This window comes from Manis javanica, chromosome X (assembly GCF_040802235.1).
Source record: "Manis javanica isolate MJ-LG chromosome X, MJ_LKY, whole genome shotgun sequence".
In the NCBI taxonomy this organism is placed as follows: domain Eukaryota; kingdom Metazoa; phylum Chordata; class Mammalia; order Pholidota; family Manidae; genus Manis; species Manis javanica.
This window is the reverse complement of record NC_133174.1, coordinates 37,955,890-37,981,216: the sequence shown is the minus strand read 5'-3', so window position 1 is coordinate 37,981,216 and position 25,327 is coordinate 37,955,890. Positions and strand designations below refer to the sequence as shown.

At 45.1% G+C, this 25,327-nt stretch overlaps 1 protein-coding gene across 2 annotated transcripts in view; it reads left to right on the top strand.

Moving 5' to 3' along the window:
- The first annotated feature begins 2,674 nt into the window (after nucleotides 1-2,674).
- The window catches only part of DIPK2B (divergent protein kinase domain 2B), a 39,695-nt gene continuing 17,042 nt past the window's right edge, over nucleotides 2,675-25,327 (top strand). Inside the window, exons 1-2 of one of the 2 annotated variants that reach the window (XM_017650797.3) lie at nucleotides 2,675-3,116; nucleotides 9,473-9,737. In XM_017650797.3, the coding sequence (XP_017506286.1) occupies nucleotides 2,884-3,116; nucleotides 9,473-9,737 (498 nt within the window). In that variant the 5' untranslated portion in view covers nucleotides 2,675-2,883. The remainder of the gene's footprint in view (nucleotides 3,117-9,472; nucleotides 9,738-25,327) is intronic. The other variant, XM_017650796.3, reaches the window with a different exon arrangement.

Here is a 25,327-nt window from a genome sequence, read left to right as displayed (position 1 = left end):
CTCAGACACTAGAAAATGCTATAGGACACTACAAAACTACAAAAATGCTGATGAAAGAAATCAAAGATCTAAATAAATGGAGAAACATCCTGTGTTCACAGATTTGGAGACTCAACATCATAAGAGGTTAATTGTTTTGCCAGTGGGTTTCAGCCCAGGCAAGTTCACTATGGATTCAGTGTGGCCAAAGAAATGACAGTAGAACGTTCTTGTGGTGAAAGGGTTATACCCAACTTTATTTCCATGGTGGAAGGTCAATCACTAGAATCCAGTCCACTCAGAGCGAGTGTGCATGCAGCAAGCTGGTCTCTGCCTTTGGGCCTCTCTGCCTGCACAGCTATCCTCTTGGCCTCTGTCCTCAGTACTGCCACTACTTCCAACCTCTGCTCTGCTCTCCTGCAGCCTTGCATCTGTGCCACCGTGTCGCCCAGAGCACTGAGCAGGGCTCTATATAGAGTAAATAGCAAAGTATTGCCCACATGTGTGTAGTGAGCTAGCCAACCAGGGCCAGGTGAGAATCCTGGCCACAGGAACCTTCACTTTATCCACAGAAAGGAGTTGAGTTAAAACTGTATCAATTTGGAGAGAATTAATGTGGATAAAATGAAGGTTCCTGTGGCCAGGATTCTCACCTGGCCCTGGTTGGTAGCTCACTACACATGTGTGGGCAATACGTTGATATTGCCTCTATATAAAAGCTCTGCCCAGCGCTCTGGGCTGCTGCACAGCTGCAGGGCTACAACGCTGCAGGAGAGCGAGAGTGGAGTGGTGGCAGCACTGAGCACAGAGACTGAGACGGCTGCGGGGGCAGAGGGGCCTTGAGGCAGAGACCAGCTTGCTGCATACAGAGTCGCTCTGAGTGGACGGGATTCTAATGACTGACTTGCCACCATGAGAATAAAGTTAGGTATAAACCCTTTCACCCCAAGAATGTTCTATTATTATTTTTTGGTCTCATTGAATCCATAGTGAACTTGTTCAGGCCTGAAACCCATTGGCAAGACACTCAAAATTCCAGCAAGACTTTTTGTAGATATAGACAAGATTATTCTAAAACTCATAAAGAAAGGCAAATGAGCTAGAATGGCTAAAATAATTTTGAAAAAGAAAAAAAGAGGAATCACTCTACCCAATTTCAAGCCTAACTCTATAGAGACAGTAATCAGGACTATGTGGTATTGACAGAGAAATAGACATGTAGGTCGATTGAACAGAATAGAAAACTCAGACATAGCCATATACAAGTACAGACAACTGACTTTTGACAAAGTGCAAAAGCAATCAGTAGAGGAAGGATAGTCCTTTTAACAAATAGTGCTAGAGCAATTGGATTCCCTTCAGCAAAAATATGAACCTTAACCTAACCACATCTTATACAAAAATTACTTCAAAACAGATCATAAACTTAAGTTGTAAAAAATAAAACTATAAAATTTTTACAAGAAACCATAGAAGAAAATATTTGGGACCTAGGGGCAGGGTGAAGAATTCATATACTTGACACTAAAAGCATGATCCATGACAAGAAGAATGAACACGTTGGACTTTACCAAAATTAGAAACTTTTTTTTCTGCAAAAGACTCTGTTAAGAAAATGAAAGACAAGTTACCACCTGGGAGAAAATATTTGCAAGCCATGTATCTGACACATAACTAGTCTCTAGAATGCATAAAGATTCTCACAACTCCATAATCAAAAACAAACACAACCAGACATTTCACTGAGGAGAGCATACAGTTTGCTAATAATAAGCACATGCTTAACCATAAGTGAACTGTCATTACCCAGCTTATCCCAACAGTCTTTAGCAAAACTCTCCAATTCTCCTGAACCCATCCCCAGACCCCTTTCCTCCCTTTTCCCCTTCCCCCAGCAAAAGCCTGCCTGCCCTGATTTGGTCTTCATAGCCTCTCTCTAGTTCCGAATTAGCACTCCATGCTGTGGACCTTATCTTGGTGTCAGGAGGTAGGTCATCCTGGAGCAGTTAAGTTCCCCCAAGTCAGGCTAGCCACTGAGAAGTGAGGCAGGGTGGTAAACAGAAGAGGGACTTGCAGACATGGGGGAGAGGGACAAACATAGCTGGGTACAGGCAGAGGGATCTTTCTGGTCTGCCCTCTCAGCATGCCAGAGGCCACCAGGTTCTTGGCCCTCTCTTCTCAGAATAGCAAGAGGACCTGAAGCATGGACCAACTTCAGTTTTTCTATTCCCTAAACAGAAAGTTCTCACCATTCAAATCAGTGTTAAGTGTGCCACTTAATAGCCAGTAAACTGACCTCCAGTTTTTTAATAGCCATATACAGTCACAGTGTGGGAGGTGTGGCTAATTCAGGAGCAGGCCAAATTACCCATTGAAGAAGGGGGGGAAATAGTTGTCTGTGCATGTGTGTGTGTGTGTGTGTGTGTGTGTGCATGCACGCGTGTGTACTCCACAGGAACAGATCTACCCAGAATTAAAACAGTGAAGGGTGGAGGCCTTCAGGATCCACTGAAACTCCCAGGTGGAACCCAGGTCAGACACACATCCTGCGTGGACCTTTCCTGCCCAGCCAGGATATCCTGTGTTTGTCGAAAGGACTGCACAGGGAAGCCCTGACCATTGTCCTTCCCGAACTCTGCCAGGCAGCCCCTCCCTGGCCTGCCACAGCCAAGCCAGGCAGAGGAACAGAAACTCTGGAAACGGTGTTATCAGCATCCTCCCTGCACTTCCTCACTACCTGCCCATGCCCAGCAGCTCTGTGCTCCTTAGCATCCTGCAACAGAAGCCTGGGAGGCTGGACTGGGGTCAGTGTGCTGAAGCCCGGGCCCTCTCTTTCGCTGAAACCTACCCGCGTACGGCCCTGAGTGGGCAGCCAAAGGTTGCACCTGGAGTCCAGAGCCTGAGATGGAGCCCGGCCTGCAGTCTAAGACTGCTGCCCTGTGCCCAGGCGGGCCAGCCTTGCTGCTGTGGGTCTCAACACTGAGCTGTTCTGTCTCCTCGCTGGCTTCTCCCTCTCCTTCTCTGGTGCCCCAACACCGAACCAGCTACAATTCCGGAAGGACTTTCCTCGGTCTTGATAAATGCAATGCCTGCATCGGAACATCTATTTGCAAGAAGTTCTTTAAAGAAGAAATAAGGTCAGAATCTCAATCAGATAACTCTGAGGGGCAAAATTCTGTCCCTGTATCTGAAGATGTCCGGGAGTTTGTTGAAAATATGCCAGGATGTAATTTTTGGGTGGGAGCTGAAACACAGCCATTTTCTCATAGTGGTGATGGGTTGAAGTTGGGGTAGGGAGGGGGTGAGGTGTGAAGCCAGATTCCAGCCCTAAAACTAAATCTAAAGTTTCCTTTCCAAGTGGGAACTCCAAGTTTTCTTTTCTATGAATGGAGTGGCCTGGGACTATTTGTACCAAGTTTATTTCTCACAGGGGGAGGGAAATAAAATTTATGAAGCCTACTCCAAGACAGACATTTTAAAACTATTTTTACTTACTCCTCACCACCATCTTGGATGTTAGTGGTTTGCACTCATTATTCAGATAGTGCACTGAGACACAGCAAGATTAAGTGCCACCACCTAATAAGTGGCAGAACTGGGACTTAAGCCAGGGCAGTTTGCTTCAGTTTCCAAACTAGTTTTCTGCTGTTAGTGCTGCCTTGACTGGAGGAAAACCCAGGTTTAGTAAATTGGGATGCTCATTGCTCTCACCAAAGAATGGTACCACACTGTGGAATTCAAGCCAGTCAGTACACAGTCATGGGGTGTTTACCATGGCCAAACCCCAGCAGGGGCTGTAGTGACATTGCATAACTGGTCATTGCCCGCTAGGGGTTCAGGAGGAGGGAGCTGTTTTACAAATAATAATAAGGCCTGGTATGGTGCAGGCTGGAAGTGAAGTGTAAAGGACCTCCAGGAGCTCCAGGGAGGGTATATTAATTCAAAATAAGATTGGGGAAGGGCTTCTCCAGGAGAAGGTATTCTGGACAAGGCCTTAAAAGATGAGCTGAAACTTAGCGGGAAGGGAAAGGTTTAAGGTAGAAGGACCAGCTTAAGCAAAGGCCTAGAGTTGTGCAAAGAAGTAAGAAGCACTTCAGGCATAAGTGGAAGTGTGCCAGAAGGAGGAAGTTGGAAGAGTAAGATGGGGCAGGGGGCCTTGAATGCCATGCCAAGGATTTGAGACCTTAAACTGTAGGCCAGTGGTTCCCAGCCTTTTCAATGCCAAAGTCCCTTTGTAATAGACCTCTTCTCCCCCAGGGACCTACCTCAGGCATGTAAGATTTGGTGACCGAACAAAAGGCACTAATTTACAATCATTTTATTTCCAATCCATATTAACCAAAGACATGATTGATTATTCAACTAAGTAACTGAACAGAAATAACAAATAAACAATATCAATCAAAAAATGTTGAACTTCTTTTGCAAGGTGGTAGATGTTGTATGGAGTTGATGGAATTTCCCTATTAGGGCTTTTTAAAAGACATTTCAAATGTTGAAAGTTGAAAGACCCCCCTTCCCCCAGTTGGAGAAGTTTCATTGCAGGCGATGGCATGGGGATTAAGTGGGGTAGGGATAAGATGAGACCTGCATTTTGGAAAGATCTATGGAAAGCAGTGTGCAGCATGGACTGGTAATGCTGGCAGGGGCTGCCAGACCAGTTCCCCTAGTCTGGGAGAAAGGTCACTAGGAACAGGAAGGACGCAAGCTGGTTCAGCTGGAGAGTTGTTTTGTTGACCAAATCAGTGTAAGAGGAAGCCAAGATAGAGATGTTGAAAGTGAACTCAGGCTTCCCACCTCAGAAATGGGATGGAGAGGATCGAGAACACAGGGTACGTGGGGCTGATTCCTTGGAGAAAGAAGGCAGTGAGAATACGGACATATTTTAAGATAGGAGGGAGGCAAATGAAGGGATTCGACTGAGAAGGAGCTCCAGGTTCACATCCTCCTCCAGATACGTAAGCAAGAGTATGTGAATCGCAGTTGACTCTTCACCAAGTGGCAATGAACAGTTTTTCTCACCAGGCAGGTATCGGCCAAATTCAGGAGGCATTTCCCCAAATAGTTTTGTGTTACATTAGAACTCAGGATATGACTTCAGCTCCCTCAGAATTCCATTTCCATATGCGTCTGATAGGGAAGTGTGCAGATGAAGCAGGAAAACACCCATCGGGGCAGGCTGGGGTTGGGAGTGCTTCATGGTGAGAATGCGTATTCCTCAGTGCAAAGAGGCACACAGGCACTGAGAGGGTCTGGGGATGTGGGCTTGCTTATAGCCCTTTTCTCCACATTATAAGTAATTTTTTCCTCATTTTAAAAGCAATATCTTTTTACTTTAGAATGTTCAGGAGCTACTGATTAAAGAAAGCCCAAAATAAAAATCAATTTTATCCTCCACTAAGAGACCTCCCCTTAGTGAACATTTGTGTCTATCCTTGCCACCTTTTCTCTAAGCATTTTCTCAACAAAAGTGTAATCATCCTATGTATACTCTTCTGTAAACTTGAGTTTAATAATCTGTCAGAAACACCTTTCCACATTAACTATCCTTCTCCACAGTCTGATTTTTAATGGCTTTGTGGTATCCAACTGCATCAGTCAATCATAATTCATTTAACTAATCCACTATCATGAGACAACTAGGGTTTTTTTACTTCATTTTTCAGAATTGTAAAGAGTGCTTTGCTGAACATCCCTGTTGTTAAACTTTTGTGCACATCTGTGGTAAACTCCTATGACAAACTCCTAAAAGTGGAATTTCTGGCTCAAAAAATATAACAAAGTTACAGTAGATACAAATATATATCCCCACATGGAGACGCCTGCCTGTGGCACCCACCTCCTGCATGCTCACAAATATTTAATATTACTGCTGTTTTTAGTTTGTATATCTTCCAAGTTAAGCCCTTTGTTCATGCACATTGGCCATTTATATTTCTTTATAGCTAAATTGTCTACAAGTGCACATCCTTTGCCTCTCTTTCTAATGGTGCATTTGTTCATCTTGTTCTTGTTCATATGCAAACATTTCTCCATCTTTAAAAATGATTATGATGGTAACGTACAAGAAAGCCCATCCCAACCTCAGATGTTTGGCTGAAATGCTGTAGCCAGGCAGACATGAGCACTCCAGGCCTGGACCCCACTCAGGATTGGGCAATGCTTGTTGTTCAGCAACAAACAGGGTGAGCTTCCGAGGCGGCTGGGTAGGCTGAATTCATGTGACTGGTAGACAAATGTCACCTTTCCTTCTGTTCTTTATCTTTTCTTTGGCAAGAATGCTAACGATGAATCTAATGCTTCCCATACTCAACCACTGACCCTTGAACATTTGAAAGTTTTCAGTATCAATGTTTCCATGCATTCCATGTTCACTTACAAATCCCAAATGAAAAAGTTGAGGGGAGCTAAAAAAATAAGTAAACCTCTTTGACACATTCTTCCTCCTGGAAATATACCTGCATGTGAAATCCTAAGTGATCACACCAACTGGCAAGGTCTACCAGGACCTGATGGATCAGTATTTGTGTTTGTTCAGGTAACGGTGGGGAGGGGTACTTGGTGACAGTATTTCTGTTCAGAATCACTCCTAGGGATTCCTGGGCTCTCACCAGGACAAATGCCTTACTTCGCCTTCCTTGAAAAATGAAAATGAAGTGGCTTAGCCAAGGCTGGTCAGCAGTTTGGTGAGACCAAAACCAACTTGTCAGGAGAGCCGCAGAAGATGGACCTAGAAAGAGCAGTAGGGCATTAGAGCACACTCTAAGGAGTATGAACTCTGTCCTGAGAGATTTAGGAAGATGCTGGATGTTTGAAGGGTTCTGGGCAGAGCTAAGGGATGGAGAAGAGGAGAAAGAGGTGAAAAATATTTAGGAAGGCATGTCTATGGACTTAGTGTTGGACTGGATACCAGCATGAGACGTGTACAAGAGAAGAGGGCATTTTATTCTCATTCCAGTGCTGTCACTCTCCCCCATGTCCCCACCCTGCTCCCCATGCTGAGGGGCTTGGGGGATTGGCCCACACCATCTTTAGGCTGCCTTCTGGCTCTGGGAAACCATGATATGGCTTTCCATCTTTCAACCCAGTGAGGAACTCGGCCAGCCCCGCATCAGACGTGCCCATGACGTAAGTTCAGAAGGAAGATTAGAATGCTGCCTCTGTTGTGTGGTTTTCCAAATTCTAGGATATTCACATCTTAGTGGACAAAAAGCAGGGCCCATTTTCTCCCTGACATTCTTCTATCCAGTAAAGTAGGTAATCAAAATTGTAAGAAAATGCGTTTTTTCCTATACAGTGCCATAAAAGTATTACCATTTTGAATGGGGGAGAAGTGTGGCCTGTAAACCTATTTATTTGTCCTCACTTGGTCCTAATGGCATACAGTGAGCCACTGCTGAATGCACCAGGCATGTGTTACAGGGCACCTGCCAAGTCAGCGCTGCCCCCTTAGCAGAGCCTCCTCGGGAGGTGGGGACAGAATCAAAGGACAAGGAGCTCGTCCCATTGGACAGGAAGTCACTTCCCGCGTCACCCCCACCAACTGGGAGACAGTCATCCCTGAGATCTGTCCCCCCTGCCACTAACTATGACTCTTCAGACAAGTCACCTTCAGTTTTTTCATCCTCAGAATATGATGGGGAGGGGAGCAGGGACAAAATAATCTTTAAGGACCCTGCTAACTATAACCCTTAATAATGTCACTAATCTGTTCCCAAGAACTAATTCATGAGATAGATGATGGAGGTCTAAGCAACAGCAGAGTGGTTAAGATTTGCAGGTCCAGGAGCCTTGAATGCCACTTCTTCTAATTCCCTGTTGTGCAACTTTGGGAAAATCACTTAACTTCTCTGTGCCTCAGTTCCCTCATCTGTATAGTGACAACAACACAAACCTCATGGGTTTGTTGAAAGGTGTAACTGAATTAATACATGTAGTGTTTAGCGGGGTTACTGGCATGCTGCCGTGTTTCATAAATGTGTGTTGCTATTATCGTTATCTAACAGAGCCACCTACTTAGAAGTACTTAGTCACAGGCCTTGGGGGTGGGGCTGAACCCCCATGAGCAAGAGCAGCTGCATGAAACAGGCAGATAGGCCTGCCTCAGAGACCTGGGCCCTTCCTTATCCTCCCAGCTGGGAGGGTCATTTCCCATAGCTGTCCTGAAAATTCCAGTAAAATTGAGTCATTGCTAGTTTACAGTATTCTGTCTTCTTAAAAAATAGATTTGTGACAGTGTTCTTGAATAGAGTTCTTGCTGCATTGCAGAAGGTGTTTATTAACAGTTTCTGCTAGAACACTTTCTTTGAAAAGCTTGCAGTCTCTGTGAATAAAGCTGTGTCATATAAGGGAGAATACAAAACAATCTAGCATTTAGGGCTAATCAAAATGCTAATTCTTCCAAAACTCATTATTATGAGGTTGTCCAATAATGCCCAATAATAAGAATGTAAAGATTCTTATTTAAATTAAATATATAACATACCTGACAAGACTAATCTTCATTTGTAGTATGATCCTCAGTTATCAATGATAATGAAGGTAAACATTACCTTAATAATTTTTCATACATAAATCAGAAGATTTAACACTACCTAATGGGAATGTCAGCATACTGGTGGTGGAATAACTGGAGAAAGGGTCAAAGTGGGTTCTTGGAAATTGGCAGATGGTACTAGGGGCCAGTGCCCATCCCCTGGAGAGGATTAAGGACCAACCAGGCCATTATGTGGAATTACACACCTCCTGGATTTCAGATAGCTTTGAACTTGGTGACCATTCAGCAGCCACTGTTCCTGGAGACCTGGTTGGTACTGATGACTTAAAGCTTTGAACTGAAAGCAAAAACACTGGGGCCATGTGGGACTGGATATGGAGAGGCAGTGCTCTCCGCAACACAGGCCCAGAAGTCTCTTCAGGAACTATGGTTCCAAGACCCAGCCATTGGTCAGAGGGTGGGCAGTTGCTGGAACCAGTGTAAGAAAGGGGAAAGGTCATGGGCTTAACTGACAGAGGACCCTAGATTTGCACACCGGCTTGGCAACGTATTGTCTGACCTGAACCAAGGTACTTAAGCTCTAAGCCTCAGTTTCCACATCTGTGAAGTGGGGATAGGGGATTAAGAGAATCAAAGGTACCAGCATGTGTAAAGTTGCTGTCGTCACACGGAGTAGTTAGAAAGCCATGGCTACTCCTTCTGTGCCAGCTGCGTGAAGAGGATAAAGTTTGTGTCTGGAGTGTACCTCCCTTACCTTTCTGACATCATATATGCACTTCCCTAAGTGTGAGGAAACAAAAATAGTCCTCTCACAGAAAGAGTTTGAAGCACCCCAGTCTAAGGGGGAGAAATGGATCATACCAGATGTTGTCCCCTGCCTCCCTGTCTCCAGGCTCTGCTGGCTCTGGCTCTGGCAGTACAGCTTGGCTAGTCCCTGCTTGACCCCTGCCTCATCCCTCCAGCTCCTGAGCCATCCTAAAAAGGCTATGCTTCCAGGTTTGACATCCAGCTGGCCTCCCGCCTTGGACTGCCTCCTGACTACTTGCCCTCTTACCCTGCAAATTACTCTGATGATTCCAAAACCTGGCGCCCTGTGGAGCTCTCGAGGCTGGTCGGCAAACAGCAGAGTGAGATCTCAGACAGGAGAATCTGTGCCTCTGCAGCAGCCCCAAACACCTGCAGCATTGAGCGCGTCTTGCGGAAAACAGGGAGGTTCCAGAAGTGGCTGCAGGCCAAGCGCCTCACGCCGGACCTGGTGCAGGTGAGTGTACTGGCCGTGGGGCAGGAGGGTGTGGGAACCATTCCCATCTCACAGCTGTCTGTTGGAAGTGGGACAAGACAATGTCATGAAACAGAGTGGCTTGTGACAAGACAGGAACGAACCAGGTTTAGTTATAGGGACCCTTCCCATTGTCATCCTCCATTCTCCCTGATGTGACCCTCAGCAACTGTCTGGGAGACAGTCCCTAGCTGCCTCTCACCACAGGGCTTAGACTCATCTTTATACCCCACCCCCAGCCCGGGCAGCACCCCCTTGAACGCTCCCATATACGGGCTGTTTCACGATCCAGAGAGGCCACTTGGAGAATCAGCTTCCTTGTCAACCTCCCACTGAGAAGAAGAACCAAACCTCGGTCGTTACAGAAGCGCACTCTGACAAGACAGGTTCCCCTGCCCACGCGGGAGCTCCCGCCCACTCCCACGAGGAGGCCACCCTCAGAACCGCAGCACAATGTCATCCTTCTGCATCCAAACCTGCACAGCCACGTGCCTCCACTCACGTCCCGCTGCGCCCCTTGGGGCAGATGATGTTACTTCAGAGGACCGAGGAGTGACTCAACTTCAGCAGAGATGGGAAAAAAAGGCTCTCCCCATTCTCCCTGCCTTGATGAGGCTGCAGGACTTGCACTGGCCCCTCAGGGGGATGCCAAGGCTGCCTCTCACCCTCCCTGGGCCACCAGCCCCCTCACAGGGGCACCTAAGGCTGCCCAGGTGACTTCTGAGCATCAGACCTTCCCTCGGCCTCTTGTCATGAGGGATACAAAGGAAAGAAGACCCCCTGGTCCCTGGATATCTTACCCATGTGACAAGACCATCTGGCTTTGCCCCTAGGTTGTGTGGAAATTGCTTTGAAATCAGAAGGAATCAAGCTGCCAGTGACATGGCCATCATCTGACACTTAGCTTCTGATATGGTCCCTTTACATTCTGCACACTATGACTCTCTCTGGCATGGGATGGGGGAAGAATGAGCCAGGGATGTCCAGCTAATCCCATGCTTAGGAGGTGGTAACAGGGTCCAACATAAGGATCTTAAGGAAGGGGAGGGCTCAGGTGGGAAGAATCCCATAGGGGCTGCTCAGCACTGGGCAGCAGCAAAGGACCAAAGACTGACCCCGAAGCCCACACCACGGTGCACACCCTAGTGTAATTCCCTTGCTCCCCTCTTTCTGTGCCCGCAGACAGACCCTCCACTCAGTGGACCGGCTACCTGCCTCCTGCCATTCACAGGCTGGCCACACCTAGTGTGGAGGCACAGCAAGGGCCCATATGAGACCTCCTCTGCCTTGCCTCAAATATGTGCTCAGGAACAACGAGAAGTGCCCAGGAAAAGCAAAGCAAGATACACAAGGAACTGTTTCAGAAGGCCTTGAAAGTCCATCACCTGTGCCTGCCCCTATTGCTGTTAGGTCCCACTCTGAAGGGCACAGTTGCCCCAAGGCACTGGCTCCAGACTGCCTCTGCTTGGGACCCAGACAACAAAGCAAAGGACAGAACCTCCTGGTGCACAGGATTCCCTTGAGATCCCACGGAAAGTGGCTAGACTGGCCTTAGGCTTTTAACTAAGGAAAGCTCCTTTCCCTCAGCTTCTAGATACTTCCATACCAACAAAACAGTGGGGATCATCCCAGGAAGCCTAACAAGCCCCAAGAAAGCTACCCAGTATATCTAGTGTCACCTACCTTGATGAGGATAGATATTGTGATGTAGTCCAAAGACTCCTAGGGCCTGGAAACTGTGACTGAGACCTGGCTCTGCCACTAAAAGCTGTGGCAGAATGAGAAGGAGCAGAGACCCAGGGAGAGCAAAGAGCTTCCAATTCCTGTTCATCTGTTGAACAAATTGTAACACTATACTACATCCTGGGGACACAAATAAATCTGACAGAAGCTCCACCTACCCCACAGGAGCATGTGGCCCAGGGAACTTCACTCACTGACCAATTGACCTTGCATTAAAGCCCAGAACTTCCCCACTTTGCCCCAACATCCTTCCCTCTCCAAAAATGGGTTGGGGGGAAAGCTTCTGGATGATCTCCAAGACCCTCCCAGCTCTGATGTTCTTTGACTTGATATGACTGTCTCACTTATTTGACAAATCCTGGTTGAATGCCTACTATCACCAGGCACTGTGCTGGATGCCTTCATGTCCTATTCAAAAGGCAGAAAACCACAGTGCCTGCTCTGCCTGATTCATTCACCCTGATGAGCTTATAGATAGGAAGTTGCTTTAGAAAACAGTCCCTCACCATAGAAATGCACAGCAGCATTACTGCTACAAGAGGGGCCCTTTCTTTAGTTTGTTGTGCTCAAACTTGCTCTACCAATTTTGTCATCTTGCATCAACAGGCAGCTCAACAAGCTTTCCTTCTTTCTGCCAAAAATGCATCCACAGCCAAAACCATCGCCACATTCCCTTTTCTCTGGCCCTCACCCAGCTCATCTTTTCATCCCCACCAGGGAGTCTGCCCTGCCTTATAATAAAACAGAAAAATATCAGCAGCCATTTTATAAACTCAGGACAAACCCCACTCCTCCTCCACCCACCAAGCTCAAGGTCATTGCCATCCCATTTTGGCGCTGGCTCCTCCCTCTCCTGCCCTCCTTTCCAGAGACTCTTTACCCTTGGGATTCCACAGCACACCCAAGGTGCTCTGCACCCTGCCCTCATTGGCCTCATCCATGCAGCACCCAAACTCCAGCTCTTTCCTGCTTAGCAAAACTCACCTATCTGACAGCGTCTGATGGATCCATCATCGTCACAGAGGGTGGGGGGAATCTCAGTCGTGCACCCAAGAGGGTTGAAAACAGGTGTTCAAACACAAACTTGAACATGAATGTTCACAGCAGCATTTTTCACAATGGCCAAAATGTGAAAGCAAGCCAAATGCCCTGTCAACTGATGAATGGTAAACAAAATGTGTTGTATCTATACAGTGTGATATTAGTCAGTCAGAAAAAGGAACTGACACAGGCTAGAGCACAGATGAACGTTGAAACACTTAGCAGCCAGATCAAGACAAATATTATACAATTCCATTTAAAGGAAATATCCAGAATAGGCAAATGCATAAAGACAAGAATCAGATTAGTGGTCCCCAGGGGCCAAGGGGAAGGGAGAATCAGGAGTGACTGCTTAATGGGTACAGGATTTCTTTGGGAGATGATGAAAAAATTCTAGAGTTAGAGAGTGGTAATGTTGCACAATCTTAGGAGTATACTAAAAGCCACTGAACTGTATACCTTCAAATGATTTAAATAGCGAATTTTATGTTGTCCGAATTTTACTTAAAAAAACAAGTCACAAAGAAATGTTGCCCATCCTGTGACTATTCCCTTAGAGCCCTGAGCCATGTTGGGCAGCGCATCTAACAATTTAATTCACACCAGGATGTTAACAGGTAATAGTAATTGCACCGCATGCAAAACCAGTGCTGTAGCACTCCCACTAGCTCAGCCCTGACTAGCTCAGACCTTCCTGAGACAGCCCCCCATTATCCCCCACCCCCGGCACTAAATCCAGATGAGGCCCCAGAATCCTTCTCAGTAATGTTCCAAGCAAGCAGCCTCTGCCACGATCTCAGCTGGAATATGAGATGTTATCTATTTTTGAGTGACCATTCATTCCACACTTGCCAGAACAGCTCTGCCCTATTTTTCTAATAACCTGTCAGACATGAGTCCTAATTTCTGGTTTGGGAATTACAATATTTCTCTATTTATGTGGAAGTTTCAGAAGCCAACTGGAGAGATATTGTTGGATGGACGGTAGGGAGACTTGCCTCATCCTTCAGCTCATTCCAAATGGCCTAGTGTCAACAAAGCCTACGGGTCAGGCAGCCCCGGGGATTCTCTCGGGCCACGACTTCAATGGATTTTCCCTGATTTCCTCAAGAGCCACTTTCCAACAGAGATCTAGGCCAGAGCCCTCAAGTGCATGTATCTCCGTGTGTGTGCTGGTGTGTGTTTGGGGGAAGAAAGGGGAGCCATAAGGAACTCACAAATGTGCTCAGAGAATTGGCCAGGAGAGAAGAGAAAAGAAACAATTCAGGGCAACTGAAGGCAGGGGAATCTGACAGCTGCAGGGGCCTCAGAACCTTGACTGTCAGTCCTGCTTATGAAGAAATAAAGTCATCTTTGATGAAAAGCCCCAGTAGTCACCATCACAGGCTGAGCGGGTGGGTGGGTGGGGGGGGCCGTGGCTGCCCTCCTGCAGAGTCAAGGGCAGCTGTGTATTAAGGACTCTCTCTGGAGCCGCTGGCAGTGCGCTGGAGCAAGGCGCTGCCAGGCAGGCGGGACAGGACCAGAAATCAGCAAGCAGTGAAACAGTGCTCTGTGTGTGTGTGTGTGTGTGTGTGTGTGTGTGTGTGTGTGTGTGTAGCACTTACACTAATAAAACCGTGACTTTTCTCCTCTAAAAGCTGCATTGTTCTGATGGGACTATCCCACAGCCTAAATTACTAACCCACAAATAGAACCACAGTGAACCCCATCACCCAACTTATGATGGCCTTGATCAAAAAAACACAAAGGCGGCCTCCTCTGCTATTATGCAAAGGACTAGGAGGCAATCACCCTCAGCAGCGTTGGACTAATCAGAGGAGAACACATATCCTCTACTGTTTCCCCTCCCGACCCCTCAACTACCACCGCTCCTGACAGGGTTCTGAACAGAGACCCTGTTTCTTCCTCAAGTGCGAACGGGCTTGAGGGCTGCAGAGCCTTATCTCCCACTAGGTGGCGGTATAGAGTGTTCAGGAAGCTTGTTAAACACGGATAGCTGGCAATTTCACTTCCTCGGTCTCAATTTTTTTTTTTATAGATAAACAAGAAAATAAACAAATTAACCAAAATGTATGTTAACCACTTAATCAGAAGATGGGTTTAGAGATAAATACTAAACGAATAAAACTCACGTTAGCTTAAATTTAATTCAAAACTATTTTAACTTAAAATTAATTCAAAAATAATTAATGGGCATTTACAGGACCTCTGCTAGGCCATAGGAGGGTATAAGGGTGTAACGTCAGGGTCCCTGCACTCCCCAGTGGGGGGCACAGGCCATATTCCACTAGTTCTGATGCAAGAGAGGTTATGATACAGTGTTTGAATGAAAATGGAAATCTTACATTGGAGTCACAGCTAGTTTTCAAACTGAATATTTTAATTTCTCAAAGCTACCAGGTCAAGGACCTCTCCAAAATGTTGCATTCATTTGTTAAAAATAGCATGGCTAGATTGATGCTGAAAAAGAAAAGCAGCTGACTGGTGGCTATACCATTCTCCTACTGATCTAATATAGGCATCAAAGATGAAATAACTATCAATGGAAAAGGAAATTTAGGCAACAAAAAGTGCCTCACCAGTCACACATAGGGCAGTATTCCCAGGACATCTGAAAATACCCACTGGCTGAACAGTCTTCAGAAAGCAGAGCCCCTTCAGGGGTAAATTGTGACCATGAGATAATGAGATTTCGTTCCCCAAGACCCTTGGGAAGTAGTCACTTCTGAAATGCCCACGGGATTTCAGAGGCCAAACGGAGAGAGATTATGGCATGGATGCAAGGACCCCACAGCCTACCTTCTCCTTTGAATCATGGAATTGTTAAGAGCTGAAAGAACTGAGGCTCTGAATCATGGGTTTGTTTACTGTTAAAACCACTGAGACTTCATCACCTCTGCATTTGTGGCAAATGGGTTATTTGGAATGGGACAGAGACTGATTAATTTCCAGGCCTCCAGTGTATCATCGGCTCATAGAAAGGGGACTAAGAGATCACCCAGCCTGTCTGCTAAAATGACTCCTAAATTATTCTTGATGGATCTCATGAGTGAAAATGAGACAGTGAAAGCTGTCCCCCACCTTGACACAGACAAATTAGGAAAGAAAAAGAAGGCAAGAGAAGACTCAGGGAAGGTAGATATGAGATGAGTCCCGAGTGGTTCCTTCCCAATGAGCAATGCAGAAGAGAGGAAGCCCCCAACCTAAGTCTAACTGAAGCCTGGACAGTCATTGGGATGGACCATGTAATGCAGGCTCTGCCCTCACAGGGCTCTCAGCTTTCCCTCAACTTGCATGCTAGACAACCAAGGCCCTTCTTAAATAAATCAAGCTATCCTTTGCTCTTGCCTTGATTTCTTCCTTTGCTATGTCACTATCCCTATTCCCATGTGCTCGGGAACAATGCTTTTGCTATCGTGTGACTTGGCTCAGAGACCTGGGGATTGACTGTGCCTCTATGTACGTCCACGTAATATGAAGTAAACAATGGTCAAACTATCTAAGATATGTCTATAAAGATATTCACTTGAAAAAATTAATGCTAGAACTAATTGACATATTGATTATGTTTCAAAAACTCTTTATTAGGCCACAAAACCTTTCAAAAACTTTTTTAAAGTAGAAATACCAAAGATCATTTTCTCTAAGAGGCAATAACATCATCCATTAACAAAAAGAAAAATGAAAAACCAAAACCAAAAACCTACCAACTTCAAATTTAAACACATTATCTTTTGAACCACAGAGCAAATAACTGAAATATTGTAACCATATCAAGAAACAAACAATGACAAAAACCTCTATATCCCCAATCTATGAATTAACTTTTGCCAAATCACTGCTCAGAGGAAAACAGGAAATCAGTCGGGTGTTGCATTAGGCAGCCATCAGTACAAGGTTGGTCATTCATGTGGAGGAATTATAGGTAGAAAAATGGGGAACTGCATGTCAATTTGGTTCTAACTCAGGACCACTTACAACAATAAAACATTTTCCAGTTTTGTTAGCCCTTCTCACTAAGGATTACCAAGAATTCTATGGAAGACTTGGTTTGTAAACCTTTTTGGTAGATGAAGTACAAAGAATGTTTCCCCCCTGGTTTATATGTAAGAGAGCAGACCACAGAGCAATATATCAATTTGCTAAAAATCGAAATAGATTTCTACCCACTGAACCCTACATATGTCAGAGACTCTTGGAGTTGAAAGGTACTTGAAAGCTCTCCAATTCAAATTCTCAACATATTTGCATCCTCTGTCTTAACGTACAGTCACAGGAAACTCACTACCTTCAGAAACAGCCTTCTTTGAACTGAACAAATCATGAGAAAGTTCATCTCAAATCTGTCTTCTTGTAAATTTCACTCATTTAAATTATTAAATTGTTTCTACTTGTCAGACTTACATATGGCATTTCCCTCTCCCATACATTTGCCTCTTAGATCCTGTCTTTCCAGTCTAAATGTCCATCACATGCTTTCCCATCTTGGTCGGACTCTTCATAGTGACACCTATTAAATATTGTGTCGACAAAAACCCCTTTTGCAGTGACGTTTTACTTTTCAAGAGCAGAACCTTTCATTTGTGCTGTTAAATATGATCTTCTTAGATTAAATCCATTACTCTAGCCTGTCAACTTGATCCTGTTACTTATCATAGCCACTATCGCTCTGACTACATATCATCATCTTCTGTTGCTGAATACAACTTTTATCTAGGTCCCAGTCATAAATAAAAATGCCAAACACAACAGGGCCAAAGACAAGGCTGTTTTTATGGGAATTACTCCATAACTGTTAGGGAAATTTAGTTAACAAATAACCAATCATCTTAATTTTCTATGCAGCCAAGACCTTACTCTCCATCTCCATTATAGGTTATTATGAGAATTACCATTGAATGCCTCACTGAAGTCTATACATTCTAAGTCTATTGTGTTTGTCTGATTAAAAGTCAGATCATCAGGTCCAAAAAAGTTAAGTTAGTCTAGAATAATTTGATTAAATGAATCCTCAGTAATTCCTTATGATCATCACTTCCTCTTTTAGATACACAAAAATCATCCTGTTAAATACCTGTTTAGAATATTTCCTATCATTTGAAGTCAGTCCACTAATAACTAATTTGGGAATGTGCCCTCTTACTCCTTTGAATATCAGAAACGGATTTTCATGCCTTTTCTGTTCTCTACATTCACTGCCCATGATTCAGCAATATCACTTGCAAGGTCTCTGTGAATCTTCCAGGTGGGAAAGCTCCTTCAGAACAATGAAGGCTTTCTTCATGCACTCCGGCTTCTCATTCCTGTTTATGACTTTTTGCTCCATCCTTTCCAGATCAAAGGCCCAACACCTGACAAAGAAGACAAGCAAACCTTAAGAATGAAAATTGAGCCAAAATTCTCCCCCTGGCTCTACTCAAAAGATCTTTAGCTTCTTTTAATGCTATATTTTTTTAAATATAGATATTTTTTAAGTTTTTAAGTTTTTAAATCAAAGCATAAATTACACATTTAAATGCAAAATTCTTAAGTGTACTGCTAGATAAATTTTTACATACATTCATTCATGTAACCACCATCCACTTCAAGATACGGAACACCATCCCTCAGAAGGCTTTCATCTTCCATCCCTAAAATGACCCCCTCTTAGGGTGATCAATTGTATGATTTTCTTGAGACTATCCCAGTTTTAACAATGAAAGACCCACATCCCAGGAGACTCCTCAGTCCCAGGCAAACAGGAACAATTGATCATACTAAACTGTCCAAAATGAACCACTATTCTGACCTAAATCACTATGAATTAGTTTTGCCTGGTTTCAAACTTCATCTAAATAGAATCACACTGTATTTATTCAAGGTGTTGTGCTATTTATCCATATTGTAGCATGAATCAGTGTCTGTTTTTTTGTTGCAGTGTACTATTCCACTGTGTGATACCATCACGATTTATTCATTCTACTGTTGATGAATATTTGAGTGTATTTAGTCTGGGTTATTGCGAATTCAAGCTGCTACAAGCATTCTTACATATGTCAGTTGGCAACATAAGAATCTGGAAGTGAAACTGCTGGGTCACAGCATGTACATATGGATGAATTTAGTAGATATTGCCCAGCAGTTTTCCAAAGTGGTTGAACTGATTCCCTCCTATAAGCAATGGAAGAGTGAGTACCATTGTTCCACACCTCCATCAACACTGGATAGTGTTGGTTTTTCATTTCAGTCATCTTGGTGGGTGTCTAGCAGTATCTCATTGTGTGGTTTGGACTTGTACTTTTCTCATAACTAATGATATAGAGAAGCTTTTTGTATATTCATTGGCTGCTTTGATTTCATTTTTTGTAAAGTGCTGCTGACTTATGAGGTTTGTCCATTGTTATTGGTTCATCTGTCTTTCTTATTGATTTGCAAAAGTTATATTTATGTTCTAGATATGAGTTCTTTGTTGGATTAGGTGTATTACAGACATCTTCTCCTAGTCCATGGCTTGCCTTTTGACTCTCTTACTGGTATCTTTTGATGAACTGAAATTCTTAATTTCAAGGAAGTTCAACTTATCAATTGTTTTATTTTAACGTTGGGGCTTTCAGTGTCCTGATTATCCTATGGTCATAAAAATATTCCCTTCTTTACTTCTAGAAGCTTTCATGTATTACCTCTCATAGATGGCTCACTAATCTTACATTTTGCTGTGCCCCATTTAGTATTAAATCCAGTGAATAAGTTCTTAATTTCAGATGTTGTATTTTTTATTTCTAAATGTCTATTTGATTTTTTTTATAGATACCAATTCTCTGTTGAAATTGTCTTGTTTTCATTAATTTTGTCTGTCTTTTCCTCTATTTTCTTAAAAGCCTAATCATAGTTACTTTGAATTCCCTATTTGCTAACTCTAATATCTGGATTATCTCTGGTTCTACTTCTGCTTCTGCTGGTTGTTTCCCTTTCTCTCGATTACCAGCTCATTTTTCTGGCTTCAATTTTTTGTAATTTTTTACTGTGTGTTGGATTTGAAGGATAATATGTTGTAGAAGTTCTGAACTCTGTTTCCTTCCTCTAAAGATTGTTGTGCTTTGTTCTCACAGCCAGTTAAATGGCTCACAGATCACCTAAATCCAGGTTTTCCCAATGTCAGAACTATTGGCATTTTGGATCAGATTGTTCTTTGTTGGGGGATGGGCTGGGAGGCTGTCCTGTGCACTGGGACATGTTGAGCAACACCTCTGGCCCCTCCCCACCTGATGCTGGCAGCACCACAATGGCTAGTTGTCACAGCCCAAACTATTCCAGATGTGTAACAGCTGGGAGCAAAACTGTCCCCAGCTGGGAACCACTGCCTTAATCCTGTTGAGGCTGGGTTTGGGACTTCGTGGTGTCAATCTCTTTCAGTTTTGCCTAGGGCATGGTCCTCACTGGGGGGACATGATCCTTGCTTCTGGAATGTGGACTTCCTCAGGTCCAGCTGAAAGCCCAAGGTGCTCATGAAGATGTCTAGCCCAACCTCCAGCCTCCATCTTGCCAGCACTCTGCAGCCTCTGGAATACCTGCTCGGGGATGCAGCCTTTAATGTGGTTCTCTGCTAGACTACATGAGTCCCCCCACCCCACCTCCATGCCTGTGCAGCTTAGGAGTTAGCAAAGACGTGAGGACAACCTGTACATATACTCTGAAAGCTCCTTCTCTGTGGCTTTCTCTTTTATAGGACCCTGTCCCCCACGTGCCAGCTACCCTGGCAGCCCCAAACTTTGATTGCTACCTCCTCTATCTAGCAAGACCCTGCACTGCAGTGAAGCTTGGAAAACACTCTCAGGGAAAAATATAGAGTGACTATGGGGCTCAGCTTGTGTGCTCAGCTCATCATTTCTCTCAAGGATCACTGCTCTTTGTGGGTCATGGTCCAAAGCCCACAGTTGTTTTATATATTTTGTCCAGGTTTTAGGCTATTTACAGCAGATGGGTAAATCTGATGCCAGTTATTCTCTCGTGGCCAGAACTAGAAATCTCAGAATGATCTTCCTTCTGAGAGAGAAAAAAACTGGTGCTATTGCGTCCATATAGTCAGATCCTAAATATAGCTATTAAAGCTGTCTTTCTTGCTTTGGAAAATCTCACTTTAGTCTAACAGCATTTGGCATTTTTGGATACTGTTTTAAGGCTGAAGAGAGAGTGAGGAATACCTGCAGCTTACAGCCCGGCACAAGTTATAGGAGGCAAGCCTGGCATGGGAGCCAGAGGAGAATCTGCCTTAAGAACACACAGCAGAGTGGACAAGCACTGTGGGGGGGTTGGGATGTGCCAATGGCTTTCTTTCTTTTTGTTTTTTGCCTCTCCAACCAGACAGGGAGATGTTTTAAAGGTAGGGACTATATCTTATTCATCATCTGCCCTCACACGTCTCTGACATGGAGTAGACACTTAGAAAATGTTTGGGCATTCACTGCTCACTATACATGGCTTCATACCTGTGCTAACTCCTTGGTCAGCTCTACAGGCCATTGGATTTCAGAGTCTCTGAGGGCCCTGTCTTTTCCCAAGAGAGTGTCTTTACTGGCCTGACTCAGTTGTTAACAAACCTGAGAGTCCCATGGTTCCTACTTCTTAGCCTATGACTTTGGTACTAGAAGTGTCTACCCAATTTGGGTGAGGAGACACGATGGCAGTTATCCACTAACATTCTCCATGTCTTGGACTCTTCATAGTTATCTTGGAAAAGAGACAACTGAGGCATTTTGACCCAGTATGGGGGAGAAAGAAGTGGATGAGGAGCCTCTTGCTCAGGAGGACAAGGGGTGGTTCTTCCAGGGGGTTGCCTGGTAAGCTGGCCCAAGCACTTCTGAAGACTGTGCTTCAAAGGGAAGGAGAGACACCAACAGGAAAGGGGAGGGGCAAGGGGCAACTGCCCTTCCATCACTATTTCTTTTAGGGTCAGCACTGCCTCCCTACCAAGAGGCTTCTGGGAAAGTCAATGGTCCAGGGCAACCCTGCATCTGGGCCCCCAAAATGGCACTGGCTGTGGTGCAGACCTTGTGGTGGAGACATTGTGACATAGAAGGGCACCACTTCTGGCGTGCTTCGCAAAGCCTTGTCGCCTGTCTCCTTGCCTCTCTCCTTTCTCACACACATCCTCAACTGAGCCACCTGCTACCCTCCCCCAAAAATGTATCTTTTCCTTCCCATTCAGGTTTTAAATTTTATTTTTAATCATCAAAGTACTATATACTCATTATAAAAATTTCTAAAGTAAATGTATTTTAAAACCCATAAGGAACTAGGGGAAAAAAATCTCTTATAACTCATCACCCAGCAGCAATGACTGTTAATACATTGATGTTTTTCCTTCTAGTCTTTTTTTCTAGTCATATTTAACTTGATTAAAAATAAGTTGAATAACTGTAAGTTGAATAAGTTGGTTATAATAAAGGTAATTTTAAATACATTTAAAATTAAATATATTTAATGTTGCATATTCCCCTATGACTTAGTATTGTATCACATACTATCCCCTATATCTTTAATGAAGAGAAAAGTCACCTTAAGAGAAGCAAAGAAAGCCAAAGGTGATGTGGTAGCTTTGCAATGTCTCAACTTGGCCAGGTTGAACTACGTTCCCCAGAATTCCCTTCCCTCTGTGCTGCAGTTGGAGTGGGCCACAGAGAGATCCTCCTGGGAGATTATGAGGCCAGAAAACAGTGGTCATTTGTCACTCACACACAGTGCTGCCTATCTTCTGGCTCCCCTTGCTGGGATGAGGGAGTGGCCAGGCCTACAGCTGCTCTGCCTTCCCCTTAGGTCCTCCTTCAGCATGTCTGACTCCAGGGCTAGGTTTAGCTCCATATCTAAAGGCTGGGACTTCTGCAGGTCACCACACCATTAAGCTTAGGGGCAGTAAGAGCTGACACATTCATCTATCCTTGTGGGTTCAATCTTTTCCTTGATCTTCCCCCACTTTGCGTCCATCTTCCCTTCCCGACTGCTGGCCTGTGGACTTCAAGCTCCAACATCAGAAAGGAGGATAGCAGCTTTACAGAAACTGCTTAGCCTGCTCCTTGGGTGATTTATATCAAGTCTCTGTTATTTAAAAAAAAAGTAAAAGAAAAAAGTCTCCTAGTGATTCTGTTCTCTAATCAGAACCCTGACTGGTACAGGTGGTACAACCTCAACAGAGGGGCTGTGGAGAAGCCTAGCAACTTCTCCCCCTAGGCAAGCACAAGGCTGGTTTGAAGGTTTTTCTATCAGAATTCTGTCTGAGCTTCCTGGACCACAGGACCTCTGCACAGCAGAAACCACCGAGCTCCTATGGTAGTTTCTGCAAGTTCGCATGCACAAATGAGTAGCCAGAAGCATTTGGCTTCCTGTCTTTTGATTTTTAAAAAGAAAAGAAAAAAACCCAACAGCCATAAAATGAAATGGTCCAGTGGAGAATTATGACTGGCCTTGGCATACCTGAATCAAAATGACAGACCATGAAATAATGTGTTTTACTCTGCGTCAGCTTCCCATTCAGTCCCAACCATCAGCTGAATTGCCTGCTTCAATGATTATTTCATCTGCCACAGTGAAAATCTTTGAGTGACTTAAAAATATTTCAGGGGCAAAGCCTCAGAGGCCCTGGAATGGAGGAAGATGGAAGATGGGGCAGGAAGAAAGACACTACAATAAGAGGAGAAATCTCATCATCATTTCCACCAGCAGGGTCATCCAAGACATCAGCTACTCCATGAAAGAGGAAGCCATGGTTGCCACCAGGTGAGCCCCTGGCTGCCGGAGGTTTGGCAGCACAGAGCACAGGTAGGCAAGGGGAAGGGCCATGACCCAAGCTTCTGCTACATAGACACCACGAGTGACACTGTGGAGAATTCCAGTAAGATGGTCACCTACGTAACCACAAAGACATATGTCTCTAAAAGGAAACAATCGCTTGTGCCTTAGCTTCTTGACAACCTGGATCTCTCTGCGGGTCATGCTCCCTGGCTCCTCCCAGACATGATGACATGACAGTTCTTGGACTGACCACCAGCGCCTCACTCAGCGTCTCAGGGACTGGGGGTTGGGGCAGACACCTCATGGAAATGTGCTGTGGCACATCAGTCTGTGACCAAGTATTTGCTAGTTAAGGACCTGGGTGCCCACCCCTAACTAGGAGCTGAGGAGGCTACAGAAGTGTGATTATTCAGTGTTATTGTCCACAAGGCACTGAGCAGCTGAGGAGAGATGTGGCACACACAGCATGAAGCCTGGGTGACAGACTCCAAGAGAGGGAAGAAAATGAGGGCTGGGAGGGGTCAGAAAAGCAGCTTGGAGGAGCTGTGACCTGAACTGGGAGAGGAAGGAGGGGCTAGGGAAAGTGGCAGATGTTACAGAGAACAAAAGAAGAGCATTCAGGCAAAGAAGCAGAAGTGAGAATAAGGTGGCATTGTGGGAAGTAGCAACTGTCATGATGTGTGATTACAGTGAGTGTCCACAGCATTCGGTATACGGTGCAGTGACAGGACTGGGCGGTATAGGACAGCGGTTCTCAAACGGGAGCTTGCATCAGAATTCCCTGGAGGGCTTGTTAACAGAGACTTTGAGTCAGCAGGTCTGCAGCAGGGGCTGAGAATTTGCATTTCTAATGAAAAGTGACTGGGGACAATTGATCTTTCCACAAATGGGCCTAAAAGTTGTAAGCAGGATGGACGGGCAAGGAAATGGGGTCAGGAGGCTGTATGGCAAAAGTAGGTCAGGACCGCACACACACACACACAGCAGCTGGTGAAGAAGTGGGGAGGGAGGGCACACCCTAGAGGAGTAACATATGCTGTAGGCCAGGCAATGGGCAGCGTTCCTGGGAGGAGGACACACAGGATGCAGGGGCCTGTGCGCTTGAGGCCAAGACCACCTGGCAGTACTGGAGACAAGCCGAACAAGGAAGCTACAGATCCAAGCAGGAAGGTACTATAGCTTGGCCTGAGACTCAGGCCTCGGTTCAAATCCTGGCTCCACCCCTTAGTAAGAAATCCTGAGTATGTTCCTAAACATCCTGGCACACAGAGTCCTCACTGTGGGCTCAGAGCGCTGACCCCCACAGAAGTGTGAGAATTTACCAAGGCAACACATGTAAGGCACAGGGCACCATGGCTGACACAGAGCCAACATGCAGTAATGTTAGCTCTCATTTTTATTGTCATTGTCGTCCAAGGTCATAATGCACAGCAATGCATTGTGTCACCAGAAAGCCACCTTTTCTGCTGCCTCCCAAAGGGCCTCACAGGTTGGCATTTACCCTGGTAAATTCACCACAGTCCAGAGTTGTGCCTTCCACAATTCCACCACTGATTAGTTTAACAGCTAAGTATTGAGTGTGAACTTTCTACAGAGTGCTAGGGACACAGTGGTGAACGAGACAAAACTGCCCTTTTGGAACCCCCATTTGGTGGCCTTGCCAGCACACCCACAGAGAAGCCAACTCACGCTGGCCAAGTTAGTCACAGAGCCAGCAAATGAAATGGCCACTAGCGCAGCATTACCGCCACACAGAGTGGAAAGCAGCTCTCTCTGCATGACAGTAAGCGTGGTGGGCGGCAACTCAGTCAGAAGGCTGGTGGGTGGGCGCTGATCCAAGAGGGGCTCAGCCAAGTGGTCCTCAGTGGTCTGGCCACCTGTCCCATGGGCTGCAATGCTGGGAGCCCTGGCCTGGGGGATCCTCTTCCCTAGACCCCAAGGCAAACTTCTGCTCAACCTGACCAACCCCTTATGTCCAACTTGGCTTCTCCAAATACAGGACAAGATGTTAACACTCACTATAT